Source organism: Babesia bovis, chromosome 1 (assembly GCF_000165395.2).
Source record: "Babesia bovis T2Bo chromosome 1, whole genome shotgun sequence".
NCBI lineage: Eukaryota > Apicomplexa > Aconoidasida > Piroplasmida > Babesiidae > Babesia > Babesia bovis.
In genome coordinates, this window is record NC_067396.1 from 274,149 (window position 1) to 294,020 (window position 19,872).

Sequence of the window (19,872 nt, forward strand, 5' to 3'; positions counted from 1 at the left end):
AATGCAATGATGTTGTACGATGAGAGATTACACACCTATCAACACAACGTATATACAAAAGTAAGGGGGATTTTTATGAAGTGAATTAGGATTCTGATTTTTATATGTTAATTATAAAATATGTGAACTGAAATGTAGACGGTATATCATGTTTGGTCTCAATGTAACATATAAGCGCCGGTACACATTCAGCTGTCTATTATCTTTAACACGTATATAACACCGGCCATTCGACAGACTATAGTTTTAAAACTTTTTATTTGTATTATTAGTAAATACAGAGTAGAATGACTATCAATGTGTAATCATTGGAATGATCATTTGTGTAAGACGTTATAAAAAGAAGGGGAAATTGATTTCGGTATGCCTTTTTTGTAATCAAGTAAAAGGCAAACCTCTAGAAGTAAATTTAACAAGGACGCTACTTTTCAAAAGACGCGAAGAAAAACTATGTAAGAAAAAGACAATAATGGTGGTACATCACACACTCATGACGCTGTATGCTATACCGATGCGATGTAACAGTGATTCTGCAAACTAAGATGACACAGCGTTGTTATATGTTGTTAACGTGAAATGTACGGTAGTAAAATGGTAATGTGCAAATTGCCTTAGTGGAAATATGAGTCACAGTGGGTGTAGCCACTCACCCGATAACATTGTACCCGCGTCATAACCATTACCAATTTTGCGGCAAATATACAACACGCAACGCCAAGTATTATCGGCAAGTGTATCTGGGTAGTGAACTTTACACTCCCGTGTGTGCATAGCACACGATCCTATCGCAACGTAGTCTTTGACTAGAGCGGATGCATCAAAGGTGTGGAAGACTAAAGAAAAACGAGCGGTACATCGCGTCTCTATATTATAGTGAATCCATAATAAATTGTGCAAAATGTCGTCGCTGTCTATCCTTGCAGTTATCTCGGCGGTGATGCTACGAGTCATCGCCGATGACAACGTTGGCACACCGGTACCAGAGAATCATATACATTCTCATCTTGATCCAACACTGTTTGGGGATCATGATGATGGAACACACGGAACTGGGACTGTTCGCAATGAACCAGTGCCCGCAACACCACCGTAAGTCTACAGTGTTATAATGACTGGTTATGAATCGTGTCTATTTTGTTCTTTTACTTTTTGTATCTCTATTATGCACGTATTGCAACGTGTAAAGGGCGTGCATTCGTTAGAGCCATCTTATTAGCAAGTTATTTGATATATTTGTGACTTTCGTCGACCATGATGATTATTTTTCTTATAGTATGACATATATATTGTATTACATAGTGTGCAATGGTAACCTTTGTCTTACATTATACTCGTTTGTATGGACTAAATGCCTATGCAGAGGAACCCCGTTACGCAATGATCAACCGCCACCTTCGGGTGGTGGTAAGAAAGTCTCGGTTACAGAAATTAGTTTTGATAGCCTGATAGATGACTTAGTGTGGTGTGGTAATGATCACAAAACCGTCCTCCTAAAGACACAAAGTGGTAGATTATACCGATCGGCTGATGGCGGGAAACAGTGGAGCGAAATCACACATCTATTCCAAGGAACTGCTCGGAACGGAAATTACAGAGTCGATTCTATTGTTTTATGCGAAACTGATAGAAACGTTGTTGTCATCGTTGGTGATTCTAGAAATCACTTTATATCGGGGAATGCTGGGCAGTCTTTCCAGCCAATTGCGTATGAAGGTCCTGTAAATATGTGGGTTTTTCACCCTTCTAAGCCGTCGTGGGCATTACTCAGCTCTTGGGAAGGCGCATGCTTTGCAAGTGACAATGATGAAGATTGTGTCCACTCAGTGTTTGTTACTAGAGATATGGGACGCTCTTTCCAACGTGTATCCAAATATGTTGCGCAATTTAGCTGGGGAGATGTGGCATCTAGATCTGAAGATCGAATTTACTACAGTAGATATGCTCTAGAATCAGGCGATCAGCCTAAACAAGATGGTTGGAACAATAACATCAGCTTCATGTACACAGACGACTTCGGGAATGAAAATGTTCTCATTATGGAAGGAGGTAACAAGTTTCTGGTATCGGGCATTTATGTGTTCGTTGCTAGAGTGTCCGATCCCATAAGACAAACGGTAAATCTTTACGTGAGTACAGATAATGCGGAGACATTTGATAGGGCCCAGTTACCAGTTGAATTGGAAGAACGCAGTTATACGATTCTGGACACTTCTCAAGGTGCAGTAATAATACATGTTGGCCATGAATACGAGGGAGGTGATGTAGAAGTTGGTAACGTCTACATATCCGATGCATCGGGATTGAGATATTCCTTATCCCTACCTAATAATATTAGGGCTGCTTCAGGGGAATGTGAATTTGATAAGGTATATTCCCTTGAGGGTGTGTATCTAGCGAACTTCAGGGATGACTCCGGTGGTGTCCTCAATCCAAGGAATAAATTCAAGACGCATATTGACGGCACTAAAACTCAGCTGGACCAAAAACGTGGCAGGCATGTTGCTCATACAAAAATCGAACCAGATATACGAACTGTGGTGTCCTTCAACAAAGGGGCGGAGTGGCATTATTTACAACCACCTAAACTGGATTCTGAAGGCAAACCATATGATTGCGAAGAGGGGAAATGTTTCCTTCATTTGCATGGTATAACGCAGTACAAAAATTTTGCTCCTTTCTACTCCGTTGAACATGCTACTGGATTGGTCCTCGCTACGGGTAATGTAGGAGCTCGTTTGCGATTTGATCCATCCCAAGTCAACACTTTCCTGAGCCGTGATGGTGGTTTGACATGGGTAGAAGCTCATAAAGGAGCATTCATATACGAATTTGGAGATTACGGTGGTCTTATTGTCATGGCAGAGGATCAACGTAAAACTAAAGAAGTTGTGTTTTCGTGGAACGAGGGTGCCACCTGGTTCGATTTCAATCTCAGCAAGCATGAGCTTAATGTCAATAATGTGGTTATTGAACCCAATTGTTCTTCCCTTAACTTTATTTTATATGGGAACAGAAATGGTATCGGTGTAGCATTTCACTTGGACTTCAGTGCCTTGGGGCAGCCCTTGTGTAAGGGTATCTGGAGCATTGATTCTACTTCAAGTGATTATGAAACTTGGCGTCCAACTGATCCTCATGGTAATCAGTGTCTTCTTGGGCGTAAAATGGCATATAAACGACGCAAACAGGCTTCTGAGTGTTTCAATGGTAAGGAATTCAAAGCAACTGTAGAACGAGAAGTTTGCCCTTGTACCCCGGATGATTATGAATGTGAAATAGGTTTCACGCGTTCCATTGGTAGTAATACGTGCCGCGTCGATGGAACATGGCTTATGCGTGAGGGATGTACATCATCTAGCTTCTTCTGGACCGATGCCTATCGTAAGATACCTGGAGATGTCTGTACATCCGGGTGGATTCCTCATCAAGTGGCCGTACCGTGTCCACCACACTCCCCTCTCTCAAATGGTAGTAAGATGGTACTGACAACCATTCTGGTCCTTTCGTTCATAATGTTGGCGATTGTCTACATCTCCCATAATGAGAATCTGAAGCATCTATTCCACAACTATGGATTCAAGCAATTTAGTTATGTTGCATATACACCAGTGAACTCTAAAAAGCCCATGTATCGTGGAGCGGGAGGACGATTTGAACCTGAACTGGGCTTCATCGATGCTGAACAGGAACATGATGAGCCAACACTTCTGAACTATTTAAGCGGTAATCGCATGGGTGGTAATTCACATCAACAGCCCACCAAACAAGATCAGCAGCAAATCGAACTACTGTAAAAATTATAAGGCAAGTAAAACATATGTTGGGATGCTTAGTCGCAGTTCTCTTCGTATGACATCATTTTTCACTATCGAAATATAGTTATTTTTACTATTTTATCGTTTATTCAGTTGCTTATGACCAAAAAATGGTAGTCTTCTAACGTATTTTGATAACTCTCATTTGCTTATGCCATTGGTTGATCCCTACTCATACGAATTCAACTTCTGGGTAATAATAGTGTCCCATTGATCATGTTACGAACAATCAAGTGCTTTGTGTTGGTATAATGGTGTTAGAATAATTTTAAATGTTTACTTTTATATCATCAATGAATGTGGGAATGTAGTTAGCATTTAATCAAGCTGAATATATAATAATTATGTATTCGGTTTTATATGCAGAATTAAATAACTAGAGTGAACATAAATAAAAGATTATGAATGCAGCATTTCCTTTATATCAACATAATCCGGAAATCAGTTTGAAATTCATGTCGTTCTACGATTATTACGTTATAATAAATGGCATTGCAGAGTGGCTCAAAGTACAATAACAAATAATTTATTTGTTATATATATATATATATATATAAGAACAAAATGCATGTGGTTCGATTTTCCCCTAACGATGATGTCTCAACAAATAGGGGGAACAAAGATATTATTGGTGCACAAAATTCCAAATGGTGAACTGGCGTTGGCAGATTGGTGATTAAGTGTCAAGTATATCACGAATATATTATGAATATGTATGTAGATATAATGTTATTATGTTATTCTAAAGAATAGTTTGTCGTCTGTGGAAACTTTAAACAAATTATACTTTCTTCATGCGGGTGCGGCAATCTTTGCATCCAATAAAGAATCCTAATTCGTACCAAATGCTATGCACAATATGTATAGTCTGCGTTATTATCTTATAGTAAATATGGATGGATGATTCGGAATCTGTGACATGCAGCATCGGGTTAAGAGATGGGAAGTATTATTTCACAGCGCAAAACTGTATCTGGACTAACTCTAGCAGATGCAATTCGGTCTTGATATACTTTGTAGTCATACTGTTAATGAGATTTTGCAGAGAGTAAATGATGTGATAATATGAAAATTTACCTCAGAGGAATGAGCTGCATTTATCATATGACAAATACCCAGAATGACCGTGCGAAACACCTTAATAGATTACTTATACATATTATATTTTGAATTTACAGTCTTTTGTCCTGTATATTTGATAAATATAACAAGCACCACAAAATGTCACCTTGGTCATAAAGATCAACGAAAAAAAAAATCAACATAGATAAAACGAACTGCATTTTTTTTTCTAAAACTACATCACTACATCATATAACGCCTGAATTGATTGATGTTTATATCGATTATGATGAATCATCTTTTCAAATTTAATTGTTCAGCGAAAATACAAGAATAAACATACATACCATTAACATCCATCGTTGACCATAATGATCGCTGTGAAGTTCGGACATCAATCATTCCTAATTGCCTGCTATATTGTTGAATGAATTGGAGTCTTTGTATGTCCAAAATGAATTCTAACAACCTACATATCCACCTGCGGAAACAGGCATTATTGTCTTTTAAGAGATGGAATCCCTGTCACAACCAAAAATAGCTAAAATTCATGTGATCTGAGTATATAAACTTTTCTTTAATGTTAAGAAATGAAAAATAGAAATACAAGGGTTGGAACCATAAGGTTTGGGATTTGGTTTCCATATGAAGGGTGCTCCCACGCTAACTCAAGGTAGCATTTTACAGAAGACAGCTCTTCAAGATTGGATCGGTAAAATGACTACATAGAAATCCACATATCATATGTATGGTTATCACACATAGAACGTGCAACAGACGTGATTAGGTATCTGCATAGAAATAGTATATACCGCCAAACAATGACATAGGGTTTTGTATATATTCTTTGTTTCCTGTAGAGGTATTGTTGGTATAAACAGTAATGCAAAATGACAACGCAGGCAAAGAAATTGTGACTTGGGGTTATGTATGACTCAGCCGAAAAGGCCTCTATGTATACCTTCATTAGAAATATAATGTTCACTCATGCCGTGTATATTACATACGTCTCTACAGTTGAATGGATGTGATGCCTTAATCATATATATTTAAAACCGCCATTTTATATTTGTAAACCACACAAAAAATTCTGACGTTAACAAAAGGCCTTATATTAGCATAGACTTAACTGCATTATCATTTAAGAAATATTGTTGGTGGTTAACGTATTCCAAAACTGTCGATGATTTTGATCCCCAATGCATGGCAGAATTACTAACGTAGGACATTCTTATGCACCACATTATTAGAATGCTATATATGAGTTACCTAGCAGGATAATTGGAATAACAATTACAAGATATTAAGATATATATAATCAAGCTCATGATTCATGTTCCCAATGGGATTGACAAGAAAAATATACCCTGTGATTTAGGGGGAGTTATAAATAGTTGGTCACAACTTTTCTAATGAGGATAAAACGGTTTCGTTACTTTTGGAATTTCGGTGAATCTCATGGTTGGATTATTATTTATGCGTAGACATTTGATCTTGAACAAAAGATTATCAACAGAATAGTCTCCCTTTAATCTATCGATGTGATATGGGACATAATCATATTGTAGAATACCATCGATCATGTATCTATTAAACGCCCAATGGTTTGTTGTGAATCTACGCATAATGGAAGAACGACATTTAATGAAACCGGATAATAGGGGGTGGGGCATTCATAAACATGGGGCCAATAGCACATTGTAGCATCTTAAATATATGTTTCCCACATACTGATGTATGTGGGAAACATATATTTCGACATGATATAAGGATACCTTTTTATTTTTGAAATTAGTGGGGTATTTTGATTATCTGTATATTCATGCCAACCAGTGAAGTAAAATTTATCACTTAATTATGATTGCAAATCCAAAGTGATTGTCATCTAGTAAAATCCCAATCGTCTTTTCAACATAATCTTTTAATATGTGCTTGGGTGAATCATTTTCATGAAAAAATTGATGGGGTATTCATTAAGCGTATGATAATACCGAATCTTTGCCACATTGGAATGGAAATAATAAATTTTGCAACTCAAAATCATCACACAGTTATGGAACGCAAAAAGGAAGAGCACAACAAGGTTTCCCATAACAAACACAAGATGTCATTGATACTATATAGGAAAAATATATTAAAAAGCATTATTAGTAGCATCCAAAATGCATGAGATCGTCTAAATAAACCAACAAAAATCCACGATTTTTTGTGTCTAATGTAGAGGTAAATATTTTAATATATATGACTACTAATGAAAATTTCATTTCAATTACATTGCCATGCGTCAACCTTCTAGAAGCATTTTGTTTAAAGCTTAAAATTTATTATACGCTGTTGCAATGAATCACGTTATAGTGCCACGATAAATACATTATATATACTCATCGGGCTTTTTGCATACAAATGACGTATGTAATGAAATAAAGCTATCATTCAAGGTGAATTTATGGCTCACATGAAATGGTTTATTAAAAACTAGCATATATATTACTAACTCAGAGCACATGTTGGTAGTCCAACTTCAATGTAATGACGCCCAAGCATATCCATTATGACTACTACATAAATACAACCAAATGAACCCACAAATGTAATAGCAATGTTTGAAAACATGGTATGTCATATATATATATATATATAATTGTTGTGATATAGCCCAAGCAAACCAGGTGGAATCATAATGAAATAACAAACCTGTGCCTTAATCCATGCAGATGCAATTTTTGCGCCCTAAAAAGATTACGCATATATATATATATAATGCTAGATAATGTTATAGAATTAAATGAGACTATCATAGCCTCATCTAAGAGATGCAGAAATATGCTATATACACAAACTATGGCTACGTTCCCCTTTTATACGTTTATCACAGCAGTTAAAACCCTGTTTCATCGTTATATAATAACTGGTCACTATATTTGTAAGTTTGTAACAAATTCTGTTATCTTATGATGACTTGGGGCACAAATAGTATCATATTAAAGTTGCACAGGATGTTGTACCGAGGGATTAAGTGCTTGCTTAGGAAGAAAGATATAATGTATGATGCATTTTCATGGCTCACAATTTGGACACGACATTTTCATAATGTAAGATGCCTTATAATTTGACTCCATTAGACAAAGTGATCCTCTTACTATATTTATCTTAGAGATTTTATAAGATTGGAGCCAAAAACAGTACTTTGCATAAAACTGCGTTTGGTTGGTAAATATGAGATCATATATCCTACTAAATTTAATTATGATTAATCTGCGGAAATGCAAAAATATGGGAAATAGGTTTAAACAAAGTAATCTATTAAGAAACACTGGAAAACGTGGACACCAACAATTCTATAAGGTCCTATGACAGAGCTGATACGATAATTTCGTTAAACTATCTTAAAATGCTGACAAAATGCAATCCACTTTTTTACCCATCTCTTGAACCTGTGACCCAATAATTTCTTTGTTCGATTAATTAAAATGATAACTCTAGTTTGATGAACAAATAAAATATCGGTGAGCCAATGAATATTATCTCATATTGAATCACAGCAAATTTATTTAGAGTAGTCTGCGCAATCACCTACAAAGCTACGTTATTCTTCCCAATTAATTTACAAACATGTGGCTCAAACAAAGATGTATAGACGTCTCAGAGATGATTTTTCGAGTGTAGTCTATTAAGGTAGCCAATATCATTGCTACAATGGCCTACATATGGATACCCCAAACTGTGTTCAATTATCATCTCACCACACGGGGAAACTGCTCTTTTCCAAACTGAAATTTGTTTCACCAATATACATACATATATATATATATATAGAAAGACAGGAAAGGTTCATTACTAGAAGCACGCAACCGTTCACAGAGTCCCTGTACGCCTAGATTAAATTTCCGGCATCTTACATAAAATAGGTATGGCTATATAATGCTGTTAAAATTTTCACTGTGACTCGAACAAGTTCCACACTACATTCACCTCCAAACATTTGTCATACAAGAACGATACCAAACCTGTTGACATCGCACCAACAAAAATAATAATCACATGATAACTAATCACTTGGACCCTACACCCAAGGATTATTCTATTAATTCACGCAAGGGATAGACGCAACGTTACTTAATCACATATTCCTAGACATTTGAGCATAATCATTATGGAAGGACACGAATTAGAACTGTGAGATGCATATCATTATCTGTTCCGACTTTCAAATGCGAACTTTAATGAGCCAACAGCGACAAAAACTCAAAAAAATGAAAGATTTTCAGTAAAATGACATCGATGGAATACATCAGCAACACTTAAAATAATAGATATATTTAGTTAGTAAAACGAAGGAACGCATTACCTCACGGCTCAAAAGCCTATTCCATAAGGGGGGAATTTAAAGTAAATAGATTAAAACAAAGGGATTAGCCAGCAATAGAATTTATACCACGGGAACAACTAATATTATAAAATATGATTAAATGTTTAAGCCATTAGCAACGGTTCAACGTATTCACCTCAAAAAGCATGCCGTTAAATGAATCAACAAACAAATAGAATCACAAACACAGATTTGCACAACTATAAAATATATATGTATAATAATTACTGTTTTTAAAATTAAATATATCGTACGGAACTTACCACTTTTGACAAAAGTACCTTACCTCCAACACAATGGTTCAGATAAAACCAAGATTTTTCGAACAAAAAAGATATGGAAAGTAGTAATAAAAACTTATAAACAAACCTTATTGTATCAAACGTTAAGATCAATGGATAATAAACGGCAATCGAAGATGTATTATATCTACCCTACGGAAGATTGTACGACGGAATCGGCGCGCTAAAGCATTTCCACCTTTTATTTTATCATATAAAACCAATCTAGTGATAACCCGCACGTCTGTAATGTAGAATACGGGGATCATGCCAACATGTCGATCATGTATGAAGAGCTGCAAAACCGTGCACCTTTGGTGCCGCGACATCAGTGCACTGTGATGTCGCGTGTAGATTCCACAATTAAATCTTTAAGGACATCGTGGATGTTCATAAATACACGTTAGGAGGATTCAGGTGGACACGATTCCACTCTGCAAGTATCGCGCACAAGGGCCCTTAATCAGACCTCGGTGTGATATTGGCCTTTGAGCTTTGGTACTGCCGCATTTACGATACAAATTTAGTACTATTGTCGCCAAAATTTTAAAAACAGGGTCGATATCGTCGCCCTTTAATGGTTATGCCATTTTGGTTGCTAAGTTACAGCACCTCCAACGCGTCTTCTTAAGTGACGAGACTCTTCAACGCTCGTCACACATATAGTGTTTTATATTTACTTATATAAAAAATATAAGTAATTTTCTACAATTTGGTGGAGCCGACTGCCTAGAAGGTTGTTCACGGTTGGACATCTTCAATATGGCGCGCGAAAGACGTCATATCAGTTTAACAAAAATGTTGAACTTATTATCAGTAGCATTAGGTTGCTATTTTGCAGGTATGTTTATAATTACACTGGTGTACTTCAATAGGGCGTGGGAGTGTGTGATGTTAGTATCAATTCTACAAATATATACTTTAAATGGGTAGTTGCGTATATCAACCTTTTACTGTGTGTTATATATATATATATATGGTATCATGCTGACATGATATACAGGGAAGCATGTTTATGCTTTTCGCACTGAATCATCCGTGGCTCGTCAACACGCTGCTGACAACAATGTAGAATTGGGTTCTATACAGGCATCTCTTAGACCTGACTCTAGTTTAGAGTCTACTCACACGTCAGCCGATATCGCTCCTCGTGGCAATGGTGGCCGTAGAAGCGGCGTCGACACTACACCTCAGCAGGACGTTCAGACTCTTATATCATACTACAATGGTTTGGGCGGCAAGGGATTCACCAAGGACAATGCCCAGCAATGTTTAGAATGGGAACCATTGGCTAACTGTACGAAAAAACAGTTCCTCAGGTGTATTAACCCTCCTGACTCAACACTCACTATGAAGTGCTTTAACGATAAGTGTGGTGACTGGTCACCATGGACTATCTGTAACAATGGTATTCAATACAGATACCGCCCAGAATGTGACGGAGAGTACATTCAATACAAGAACTGCTCAGAGAAGAACTGGGTTGAATTTAAGGCAGAGCAAGAAGCCCTAGAAGCTGAGAGGAAGAGGCAAGAAGCCCTAGAAGCTGAGAGGAAGAGGCAGGAAGCCGAGGCTGAGAGGAAGAGACAGGAAGCCCTAGAAGCTGAGAGGAAGAGGCAAGAAGCCCTAGAAGCTGAGAGGAAGAGGCAGGAAGCTGAGGCTGAGAGGAAGAGGCAGGAAGCCCTAGAAGCTGAGAGGAAGAGGCAAGAAGCCCTAGAAGCTGAGAGGAAGAGGCAGGAAGCCGAGGCTGAGAGGAAGAGACAGGAAGCCCTAGAAGCTGAGAGGAAGAGGCAAGAAGCCCTAGAAGCTGAGAGGAAGAGGCAGGAAGCTGAGGCTGAGAGGAAGAGACAGGAAGCCCTAGAAGCTGAGAGGAAGAGGCAGGAAGCCCTAGAAGCTGAGAGGAAGAGGCAGGAAGCTGAGGCTGAGAGGAAGAGACAGGAAGCCCTAGAAGCTGAGAGGAAGAGACAGGAAGCCCTAGAAGCTGAGAGGAAGAGGCAGGAAGCCGAGGCTGAGAGGAAGAGACAGGAAGCCCTAGAAGCTGAGAGGAAGAGGCAAGAAGCCCTAGAAGCTGAGAGGAAGAGGCAGGAAGCTGAGGCTGAGAGGAAGAGGCAGGAAGCCCTAGAAGCTGAGAGGAAGAGGCAAGAAGCCCTAGAAGCTGAGAGGAAGAGGCAGGAAGCCGAGGCTGAGAGGAAGAGACAGGAAGCCCTAGAAGCTGAGAGGAAGAGGCAGGAAGCTGAGGCTGAGAGGAAGAGACAGGAAGCCCTAGAAGCTGAGAGGAAGAGGCAGGAAGCCCTAGAAGCTGAGAGGAAGAGGCAGGAAGCTGAGGCTGAGAGGAAGAGACAGGAAGCCCTAGAAGCTGAGAGGAAGAGACAGGAAGCCCTAGAAGCTGAGAGGAAGAGGCAGGAAGCTGAGGCTGAGAGGAAGAGACAGGAAGCCCTAGAAGCTGAGAGGAAGAGGCAGGAAGCCCTAGAAGCTGAGAGGAAGAGGCAGGAAGCTGAGGCTGAGAGGAAGAGACAGGAAGCCCTAGAAGCTGAGAGGAAGAGACAGGAAGCCCTAGAAGCTGAGAGGAAGAGGCAGGAAGCTGAGGCTGAGAGGAAGAGACAGGAAGCCCTAGAAGCTGAGAGGAAGAGACAGGAAGCCCTAGAAGCTGAGAGGAAGAGGCAGGAAGCTGAGGCTGAGAGGAAGAGGCAGGAAGCTGAGGCTGAGAGGAAGAGACAGGAAGCTGAGGCTGAGAGAAAGAGGCAAGAGGAAGCCGAGGCTGAGAGAAAGAGGCAAGAGGAAGCCGAGGCTGAGAGAAAGAGACAAGAGGAAGCCGAGGCTGAGAGAAAGAGACAAGAGGAAGCTGAGGCTGAGAGAAAGAGACAAGAGGAAGCTGAGGCTGAGAGAAAGAGACAAGAGGAAGCTGAGGCTGAGAGAAAGAGACAAGAGGAAGCTGAGGCTGAGAGAAAGAGGCAAGAGGAAGCTGAGGCTGAGAGAAAGAGGCAAGAGGAAGCTGAGGCTGAGAGAAAGAGACAAGAGGAAGCTGAGGCTGAGAGAAAGAGGCAAGAGGAAGCTGAGGCTGAGAGAAAGAGGCAAGAAGAAGAGGAGCAGGCTCGCATTGCTGCTGAAAGGAAGCAGCAAGAGGAAGAAGAAGCCCGTCAAGCCGCTGAAAGGAAGAGGCAAGAAGAGGAAAGGCAAAAGGAAGAACGTTTGGCTAAGGAAGCGCTTCAGAAACGCCTTGCTGAAGAGGCTGCACAGAAACGTTTGGAACAAATGAGACGCCAAGCAGAGGAGAAATTACGCAAAGAAAAAGAAGCTGAAATGAAGAGACAAGAGGAAGAGGAGCAGGCTCGCATTGCTGCTGAAAGGAAGCAGCAAGAGGAAGAGGAAGCCCGTCAAGCCGCTGAGAAGAAGCAGCAAGAGGAAGAGGCCGCCCGCCAAGAAGCCGAGAGGAAGAGGCAGCAAGAAGAAGAGGAAGCCCGTCAAGCCGCTGAGAAGAAGCAGCAAGAAGAAGAGGCCGCCCGCCAAGAAGCCGAGAGGAAGAGGCAGCAAGAAGAAGAGGAAGCCCGTCAAGCCGCTGAGAAGAAGCAGCAAGAGGAAGAGGCAGCCCGTAAAGAAGCAGAGGAACAGCTGGCAAATGAAAAGAGCAGAGTCTATGACGTAATTGAGTCCTCTGAAGTTCCTAGCTCTGTTTTACCCACCGATCAAGAATCCACTGATCGTGTAATGGACGGCGAACCAGATGAAGAAGAACAGGAAGAGAATGCAAGAAAGTCGTCGCGTAAATCGTTGGTTAAGCAAGCATCTGTTGGTCTCGCTGCTGTTATGTCCGTGGTTGTTGGTTCATACATTTATTGCAAGTCCCCTGTGAGCGCTGGTTCCGCTATGGCCCCGGGTGTTTCTGAACAAGGTTTCGATGATCAATCATATTTGAACCACAGAAGTGACGACGTAGAAACCAAGGTCGACTTTGATGAAAACTTCTGGTCGAACGCTGCCGATCAAAACAATGAGTAGATTCGTACTTAACAATCGTGTGAAACAAGATCGCAATCGATCAAATACTCTTTACCACACGTTACCCAGACAAACGTAGTCTTTAATGCAGTTATGTGTATATTGCACCTTTTGTAATCCCACGGTCGTTAACTTATTAGATGCTGTTGCAATTTACAATCGATGTGAAATTAATTTTCATGCAGCAAAGTTAATGTTACATATCATGAAATATTCAGCCATTGATGTACTAACACAAATTAGTTCGTATGTGATATTTTTGAACATAGTGTACTAATGATTCTCCGCCTCGTGATGTTACATGACTTTCAATGGCATATATAAATTTGCAAATAAAATTCTGCCACAAAATGTCGGCTGAAAACATTTACAACATTTCTCTACACAATGTTTTAACAGTGCGTAAGTAACAAATAAAGATAATTGATCGCATTCAGTGTTGTTCTCTATTATCTGTTATATACCTGATTCGGCACACCTTGAATCATGTTCCGACTGGTCAGAGTGGTCTGAAATTTCTCAAATTCGAAATGATTTCGTTATTGGATACGGGGAGCTTTCATCACTACCAGATGGGATATCAGATCCACATCAATGCCGTCATTTCAACCTTGAGCCTATTCCAGGTAAATGATGTTTTAGATAGTATATGCAAAAAATAAATTGACAAATAAGAGATTATATAAACACAGGTTTAACAAAACCGCGTGAACCAACGCGTATATCCGTGGCATTGGCAGGTGGCATGGTTTGTACCGTAGGCGTGGTAGCATCTGTGATTGCCACCTACTTTTACACAAGGCCTACCTAAACCATCGCAGTGGTTTGAATTTACTTTGAGTCTGAGCAAAGTTGAGAAGACTGTTCTGGTTTAGGGAGAGCCTTTCCGGTGAAGTAGTAGTTTGTGTGAAAGAGATAACCGAATGTGAAAACAGCCTGAAAAAATTAAACACTACATGGAAGTTATGTACCTGAAAGGTGAAAACCATGAATATAAATGTCTTGCGCAGAGGTGATGAGAATCCCGTTGACGCATGATTTGTAGTATAATAGTTTTCAATGTAGGATCCAAATGCCCTTTTATCAATTGCGCTATTCATTAATTTTTTAGTAGATATTACACCATTAAATGGCTTCCTTGATGTATGCCCGCAATGAGCTGCTGTAACAAAACTCCTAGAGCATGGGACTTTTGCCGCGTTCAGTGAACACTTGACAATCATTTTGTGTATATACAATATCACTATTATAAAAAAATATCGTTATGAAGAATATGGTGCCACGAATGCGAGTAAAGAGCTAATCCATCATATACTAACTATGTGCAATGTACACTGTTTCAATGTAGTGCACGTAATGAAGCCGGTAAATTACTAGGTGACGTAAGACAAGTTGCAAAATTAAAGTCAGATCATATACTTCTAGAAACGATACAGTGTTGTATGACTTTGGTGCACATTAAAAACTACCATTACGCGTGACATCAATGATGCATTCATGTCCCTATAACAACAACATAAAGACACCAATAGAAAGGCATTTACTCTTCGAAATACCTAAATATTAGTGGAATAATTACACACTTTATTACATCTCCATGTTTTTTCGTTGTTTGCGGATTCACAACATAGGCAATCATAGAAATTGCCAATGGCACATAATAACACCAATGAGCATACCAATTGAATACAAATGACCACAATAAGATAACAATAATGCCACAACTTATGAATAGAAAATCTGTTTCTTGTATAATTATGAAATAATAATGTGACATCATATTAAGCTGACAAACATGATATACCCCTTGCTCGTGTACAATTTCACTATATATGATTAAATATCCGCCATTAAATGAACGGAAAAGCAGTAACGTTTATTTGGACTGTCCGGTTTGTGGTGTGAGGATATAGACGCGCGCCGGGCGACGTCTACGAATACGTTTCCTTGGGAGGATTTTTCATTCTTTATTGTTATGTTAGTCACAATTGTAAAGTAAGTCATTCACACAAGACATCGTATGGGTTTGGGTGTTGGAGTTGAATATCGCACAATCGGATTATCGCAATGTCCAACACCTCTTACCGTGGTCGCGGAGGACGGCGATCTGCTAACCGCACACAAGAAAACAACCTCTATGCAGATGTCGCTAAGGGTGAGTCTAAAAAACAGGGCAATGCGGCTGGTGGACCAGTTGCGTCTGGGTCGACGAACGTGTCTGGTAGCAATCACCCGTCTAAGTCCTCACGCAAACACCACCAAGCAAACCAGGAAAATGATGGATCGAAGCAACAGAACAAGAATCATCGGGTTTTAAACGAGGAGGAGCTTGCTTCTTTCAGGACGTCATTTTGTACGAATCACCATCAAAACAAATGCCCCAATAGCGACTCGTGTGAAAAGAGCCATTGCCTAACTTGGCAACGTCGTAATCCATATGAGATATCTTATTGTCCTCAACTATGTCCTGAGATTCAATTCGTTAAGAAATCACGCAAAATGGTTTTATATCGCCGTTGTACCCGAGGTAAAAATTGCAACTTTGCTCATTCTAAGGAAGAGGAATTGTATCATCCCCTTGTCTACAAGACAAAGCAATGCTCGGCGTACCCAAAGTGTTCACGTTACTTTTGCCCTTTTGTTCATTTACCTTCTGAGATGCGTGATGTCACCGAGTTGAAGGCTTCTGGTTTGGTTGCACCGAATGGCTCCCAGTCTACACTAAGTAAGGAACCTCAACCACAACAGGACGGCGTGACCACTGAGCCTGTTCAAGAGGGGGACTACGTAGCTCCGGGGGCGGGTACCAAATCCGAAGAGGTGGTTGCAGGTATGTGGTATGAGCCTCCTAGCCTGTCTGCCATTTGCGGTTATGATGATGTAACCTTCAAGAATCTGTATGGGTATGGATGTGCGTCATTTGCACAAGTACCGACTGATGAATATGCTGCCGATTTTGATTTACAGAACTGTGTGGCATGGCAGCCTTTATCATCTGGTAATAACTTCGATGGTCCTCTGATGGACCAATTTGTTGACTCTACTAGGTATGTGTGATTTTCATGATGGATGACTTTTTGTTAGGTATGGAGTCGGCGGCGATTTTGATCAAGTTGGCGAAAACCAACAATTCACAGAGGGTCTGGGAGGTCAATTTGTACAATTTTCGGGTAATGATCTTGAAGATCAATTCGGTACACTTTCACTTCGGAAAACCCCCGAGGATACTTTAGAGAGTTACCCACTGAACGACATGTTGGTGAAATTTATGAGTGATATTGGGGACAAATAATAACATATTGACATTAATTTGTATAGTTATGCGTAGTCGATATAATCGCACATTAGCTGGCTGCTGGAGCAGCGAGCAGATAGAGGAGTCTCTCAGGAGTCGGCAGGCAGAGCTGGACAGCGACCTTCCCAAAACTGCAGCGCGTATCAGATATCTTAAAAGAAAAATTTCAAAGCTCCAAAAGGCTCTAAATGATGGTACACCTGTAGGTGGCAATATCCTTCCGCAGAAACCTAAGAAACCCCTCCCTCGACGAATTAAAAATCGTCAAAATACAGATTCTTCGAGTGATAAAACTGTTGAATCATCAAAAAAACCCAAGAGAGTCAGGAAAACGTGTTTTAAGTGTATGTACTAAGTTAAATGCTGTATTGATTCTTAGGTCGTAAGCGCGGTCATACTCTACGAGAGTGCAGCGCAGCGGAAGTAGGCATATGCTTTCGATGCGGTTCTACTGATCATATACTTCGTGATTGTCAAGACCCAGACAACGTTAGTTACAGCCTATGAAGCGTCATTATCTGTAGGGAACTCTACCATTCACATCGTGCTTTATTTGCAAAAAGAACGGACACATTGCTTCACAATGCCCGGATAATGACAAAGGTATATATCCCAATGGTGGATGCTGTTTTTTTTGTGGATCAGTAACTCATCTGAAGGCGATGTGCCCTGAGCGTAGGAAAAGCACTTCTAGATAGGAGCACGACATATGCTATGTACACATTTGTCCCATACGATCAAAATTCATACGACAATGACAAAAGCTTGGCTTAGCATAAATGTGTGATCTAAGCAATATTTCTATGTGTTGAACAAACACGACATCATGTGTAGTGACCCACCTACACACACATTGACGTGGTTCTAAATAGTCATACTTTTCATATAAGTAACATATTTTAAGTTACTTACGTTTTAATCACCATGATATAACAATGCGTGTTTCGTCGGCACCAATTGGACGCCTTTTATCGATATGTGTAAGTGGAATTCAAGATAAACGACATCACTTTCAGTTTATAAGCCTTATCTTCTTCGCCGTCTATACAATATATATAGAGGTTTGTAAATTCATATTGTATAAAGCAACGTGTCTGCAGTTTGTGTGTATGCCTTACTTCCAGTTTGACGTGGATGTTCAATACCGGCGTCTTAGTTTGCAATATGAGGGATTAAGAGAACTTGTGAACTGTAAGTAGTTTTAAGTAATCAACACACGTTCGCAGTTCATTTCTTAGTGTTGATGTTACTTTGGTCTTTTATTACGACTGCTATAACAGACCCAGGTTACATACCCGGTAAGTGTTTAGTAGATTGATAATCTTTATGTTCCACAGATAAATGGAAAGCTGATAACACTGCTATATATAACTGTAAAGAGCGCAATGAAAACGGTATATAATTGTTACTTGTGCTTTTTATGCTCCTCAGGCGAACTTAGATATTGTGAATATGAAGATTGTTACAAGCCTGATCGTGCCCACTACTGCCGACAACTTGGGAGGAATGTTCTGAAAATGGACCATTACTGTCATTGGGTTTGTTATAATCTGTGTTATAATAATGTTTCCCTAGATGGCTAACTGCATTGGATTTTACAATTACAAGTTCTTTTTTCTTACGTTATTCTATACAAACGTTGGGAGTTTCTACATACTGAGAAACATATATGCAACCTTTTGCCAATCTTATATCGATCCCAACGCCTCGTTTAACCAACTGTTTTATTTGGCATTAATCAGCACGGTTCTTGTCGTAATCATCTTGTAAGTTAGTCTATCCTGAGAAAATCACAACTACAGAGTATTGCTACCTTTTATGTGCTTTCACTTGTGGTATGTTGTGGATTCACATATCATATCGTTACTTAGGCTGATTTCGATAAACAAGACGACTATCGAGTTTTGTGAATTTACTCCATCTGGGTCATACAACTACAACCTCGGGACTTTGGAAAATTTCAAAGCCGTATTTGGAAGCAATCCTCTGTACTGGTTCATACCCTGTGGTTCCCCAATAGGCGACGGACTGAATTACCCGGATGGTATAAAGTACTGCACCTTTATCGCTTGATTAGTAAAAATGGATGGCAACGATAATATTGTTGGATCGACTGATGGCACTAGCAGCATCCCTATTGATTTGACCAATAAAGATTTAAAAGCAGTTCAATCGCATTTTGTTCACGATACCTATGACATGATCGCACCGCATTTTTCTCACACTAGGTACAATCCCTGGCCTGGTGTGGTAAAATTTATAACAGCATTAGAGCCTTATTCTCTAGTGTTAGATGTTGGTTGTGGTAATGGCAAATATCTGGATTTACGAGACGATGTTCTTTTTATTGGGGTTGATCGGTGTCGAAGATTACTGGAATGTGCCAAACAAAAGGCGCATTCAAATTTGCTAACATGTGATTGTTTGAGCTTACCATTTCAGTCCAACATAGCCGATTTGACTCTTTCAATAGCAGTTATCCATCACTTACCCTACGCAAAGCAGCGGCGTGATGCAGTAATAGAGATGCTCCGTTGTACCAAGAGTCAAGGCACTGTTGTCGTTTATGTATGGTAAATTGTTTTTGAGTAACTTTGTAGAATGCACAGGGCACGTGAGCAACAAAAATTCACTGTTGGCTATCGGAATTTTGAATCGGGAGATGTCTTAGTCCCCTGGCACGTTCAGGAGAAGTATTGCAAGCGTTCATCGGAAGACACATCATTATCTCCTGCAGCTTCCAATACGAAGATTTATCGCTTTTATCATGTATTTACCCATGAAGAGGTAAAAGAATTCGGTGCATCCTTCAATGATATGGCTACGGTCGCATCCATTGAGTTTGAGGCCAATAACTGGATTCTTACATTAATCAAACTCTAATTCATAATGGTGAAATGAATCAAATATAGATGATACATTCTATTCCTTGAACTGTAGATTAAAAATCATCATAAATTACATTATTTGCTGGATCGATGCTCACGTAAAACAAAAATACATGACACGATGAAAACAACTGTCGTCATTATGGTCATTTAGTATATTTAGAAA

At 39.6% G+C, this 19,872-nt stretch overlaps 8 protein-coding genes across 8 annotated transcripts; 7 read left to right on the forward strand and 1 right to left on the reverse strand.

Moving 5' to 3' along the window:
- The first annotated feature begins 719 nt into the window (after positions 1–719).
- Positions 720–3,814, forward strand: BBOV_I002730 (putative sortilin). The gene is made up of 2 exons (XM_001608873.2): positions 720–1,089; positions 1,361–3,814. Exons 1-2 carry the CDS (start codon positions 899–901, stop codon positions 3,792–3,794), a joined length of 2,625 nt encoding a protein of 874 aa, XP_001608923.1. The 5' UTR covers positions 720–898; the 3' UTR covers positions 3,795–3,814.
- A 6,235-nt stretch (positions 3,815–10,049) lies between these two features.
- Positions 10,050–13,602, forward strand: BBOV_I002740 (uncharacterized protein). Its single transcript, XM_001608874.2, has 2 exons — positions 10,050–10,368; positions 10,531–13,602. Exons 1-2 carry the CDS (start codon positions 10,290–10,292, stop codon positions 13,521–13,523), a joined length of 3,072 nt encoding a protein of 1,023 aa, XP_001608924.1. The 5' UTR covers positions 10,050–10,289; the 3' UTR covers positions 13,524–13,602.
- A 259-nt stretch (positions 13,603–13,861) lies between these two features.
- BBOV_I002745 (putative integral membrane protein) lies at positions 13,862–14,335 on the forward strand. Its single transcript, XM_051767648.1, has 3 exons — positions 13,862–13,925; positions 13,961–14,149; positions 14,216–14,335. The coding sequence occupies exons 1-3, from the start codon at positions 13,874–13,876 to the stop codon at positions 14,332–14,334; spliced, it is 360 nt and encodes a 119-aa protein (XP_051623877.1). The 5' UTR covers positions 13,862–13,873; the 3' UTR covers position 14,335.
- Positions 14,336–14,338: 3 nt separating this feature from the next.
- On the reverse strand, positions 14,339–14,801 carry BBOV_I002750 (putative integral membrane protein). Its single transcript, XM_001608875.2, has 2 exons — positions 14,495–14,801; positions 14,339–14,459 (listed from the first exon to the last, which is right to left on the reverse strand). The coding sequence occupies exons 1-2, from the start codon at positions 14,744–14,746 to the stop codon at positions 14,355–14,357; spliced, it is 357 nt and encodes a 118-aa protein (XP_001608925.1). The 5' UTR covers positions 14,747–14,801; the 3' UTR covers positions 14,339–14,354.
- A 705-nt stretch (positions 14,802–15,506) lies between these two features.
- BBOV_I002760 (uncharacterized protein) lies at positions 15,507–16,816 on the forward strand. Its single transcript, XM_001608876.2, has 2 exons — positions 15,507–16,570; positions 16,608–16,816. The coding sequence occupies exons 1-2, from the start codon at positions 15,591–15,593 to the stop codon at positions 16,813–16,815; spliced, it is 1,188 nt and encodes a 395-aa protein (XP_001608926.1). The 5' UTR covers positions 15,507–15,590; the 3' UTR covers position 16,816.
- Positions 16,817–16,841: 25 nt separating this feature from the next.
- BBOV_I002770 (zinc knuckle domain containing protein) lies at positions 16,842–17,539 on the forward strand. Its single transcript, XM_001608877.2, has 3 exons — positions 16,842–17,162; positions 17,198–17,307; positions 17,343–17,539. The coding sequence occupies exons 1-3, from the start codon at positions 16,844–16,846 to the stop codon at positions 17,514–17,516; spliced, it is 603 nt and encodes a 200-aa protein (XP_001608927.1). The 5' UTR covers positions 16,842–16,843; the 3' UTR covers positions 17,517–17,539.
- Positions 17,540–17,740: 201 nt separating this feature from the next.
- On the forward strand, positions 17,741–18,892 carry BBOV_I002780 (DHHC palmitoyltransferase family protein). Its single transcript, XM_051767769.1, has 9 exons — positions 17,741–17,798; positions 17,835–17,879; positions 17,919–18,009; positions 18,045–18,116; positions 18,156–18,212; positions 18,250–18,356; positions 18,394–18,584; positions 18,621–18,653; positions 18,690–18,892. The coding sequence occupies exons 1-9, from the start codon at positions 17,754–17,756 to the stop codon at positions 18,889–18,891; spliced, it is 843 nt and encodes a 280-aa protein (XP_051622979.1). The 5' UTR covers positions 17,741–17,753; the 3' UTR covers position 18,892.
- Positions 18,893–18,899: 7 nt separating this feature from the next.
- BBOV_I002790 (Methyltransferase domain family protein) lies at positions 18,900–19,702 on the forward strand. Its single transcript, XM_001608879.2, has 2 exons — positions 18,900–19,391; positions 19,428–19,702. Exons 1-2 carry the CDS (start codon positions 18,901–18,903, stop codon positions 19,699–19,701), a joined length of 765 nt encoding a protein of 254 aa, XP_001608929.1. The 5' UTR covers position 18,900; the 3' UTR covers position 19,702.
- Positions 19,703–19,872: the final 170 nt, after the last annotated feature.

Coding starts and splice junctions, on each gene's coding strand:
- BBOV_I002750 (XM_001608875.2), bottom strand. CDS start 14,746: ATGATTGTCAAGTGTTCACTGAACGCGGCAAAAGTCCCATGCTCTAGG. Junction 14,460..14,494: donor TCATGGTTTTCACCTTTCAG/GTACATAACTTC, acceptor TAATTTTTTCAG/GCTGTTTTCACATTCGGTTA.
- BBOV_I002745 (XM_051767648.1), top strand. CDS start 13,874: ATGTCGGCTGAAAACATTTACAACATTTCTCTACACAATGTTTTAACA. Junction 13,926..13,960: donor ACACAATGTTTTAACAGTGC/GTAAGTAACAAA, acceptor GATCGCATTCAG/TGTTGTTCTCTATTATCTGT. Junction 14,150..14,215: donor CAACCTTGAGCCTATTCCAG/GTAAATGATGTT, acceptor ATATAAACACAG/GTTTAACAAAACCGCGTGAA.
- BBOV_I002770 (XM_001608877.2), top strand. CDS start 16,844: ATGCGTAGTCGATATAATCGCACATTAGCTGGCTGCTGGAGCAGCGAG. Junction 17,163..17,197: donor CAGGAAAACGTGTTTTAAGT/GTATGTACTAAG, acceptor ATTGATTCTTAG/GTCGTAAGCGCGGTCATACT. Junction 17,308..17,342: donor ATTGTCAAGACCCAGACAAC/GTTAGTTACAGC, acceptor CATTATCTGTAG/GGAACTCTACCATTCACATC.
- BBOV_I002730 (XM_001608873.2), top strand. CDS start 899: ATGTCGTCGCTGTCTATCCTTGCAGTTATCTCGGCGGTGATGCTACGA. Junction 1,090..1,360: donor CCAGTGCCCGCAACACCACC/GTAAGTCTACAG, acceptor ATGCCTATGCAG/AGGAACCCCGTTACGCAATG.
- BBOV_I002790 (XM_001608879.2), top strand. CDS start 18,901: ATGGATGGCAACGATAATATTGTTGGATCGACTGATGGCACTAGCAGC. Junction 19,392..19,427: donor ACTGTTGTCGTTTATGTATG/GTAAATTGTTTT, acceptor TAGAATGCACAG/GGCACGTGAGCAACAAAAAT.
- BBOV_I002780 (XM_051767769.1), top strand. CDS start 17,754: ATGCGTGTTTCGTCGGCACCAATTGGACGCCTTTTATCGATATGT. Junction 18,010..18,044: donor ATTAAGAGAACTTGTGAACT/GTAAGTAGTTTT, acceptor ACACGTTCGCAG/TTCATTTCTTAGTGTTGATG. Junction 18,654..18,689: donor TTTATGTGCTTTCACTTGTG/GTATGTTGTGGA, acceptor ATCGTTACTTAG/GCTGATTTCGATAAACAAGA.
- BBOV_I002740 (XM_001608874.2), top strand. CDS start 10,290: ATGGCGCGCGAAAGACGTCATATCAGTTTAACAAAAATGTTGAACTTA. Junction 10,369..10,530: donor ATTAGGTTGCTATTTTGCAG/GTATGTTTATAA, acceptor CATGATATACAG/GGAAGCATGTTTATGCTTTT.
- BBOV_I002760 (XM_001608876.2), top strand. CDS start 15,591: ATGTCCAACACCTCTTACCGTGGTCGCGGAGGACGGCGATCTGCTAAC. Junction 16,571..16,607: donor CAATTTGTTGACTCTACTAG/GTATGTGTGATT, acceptor ACTTTTTGTTAG/GTATGGAGTCGGCGGCGATT.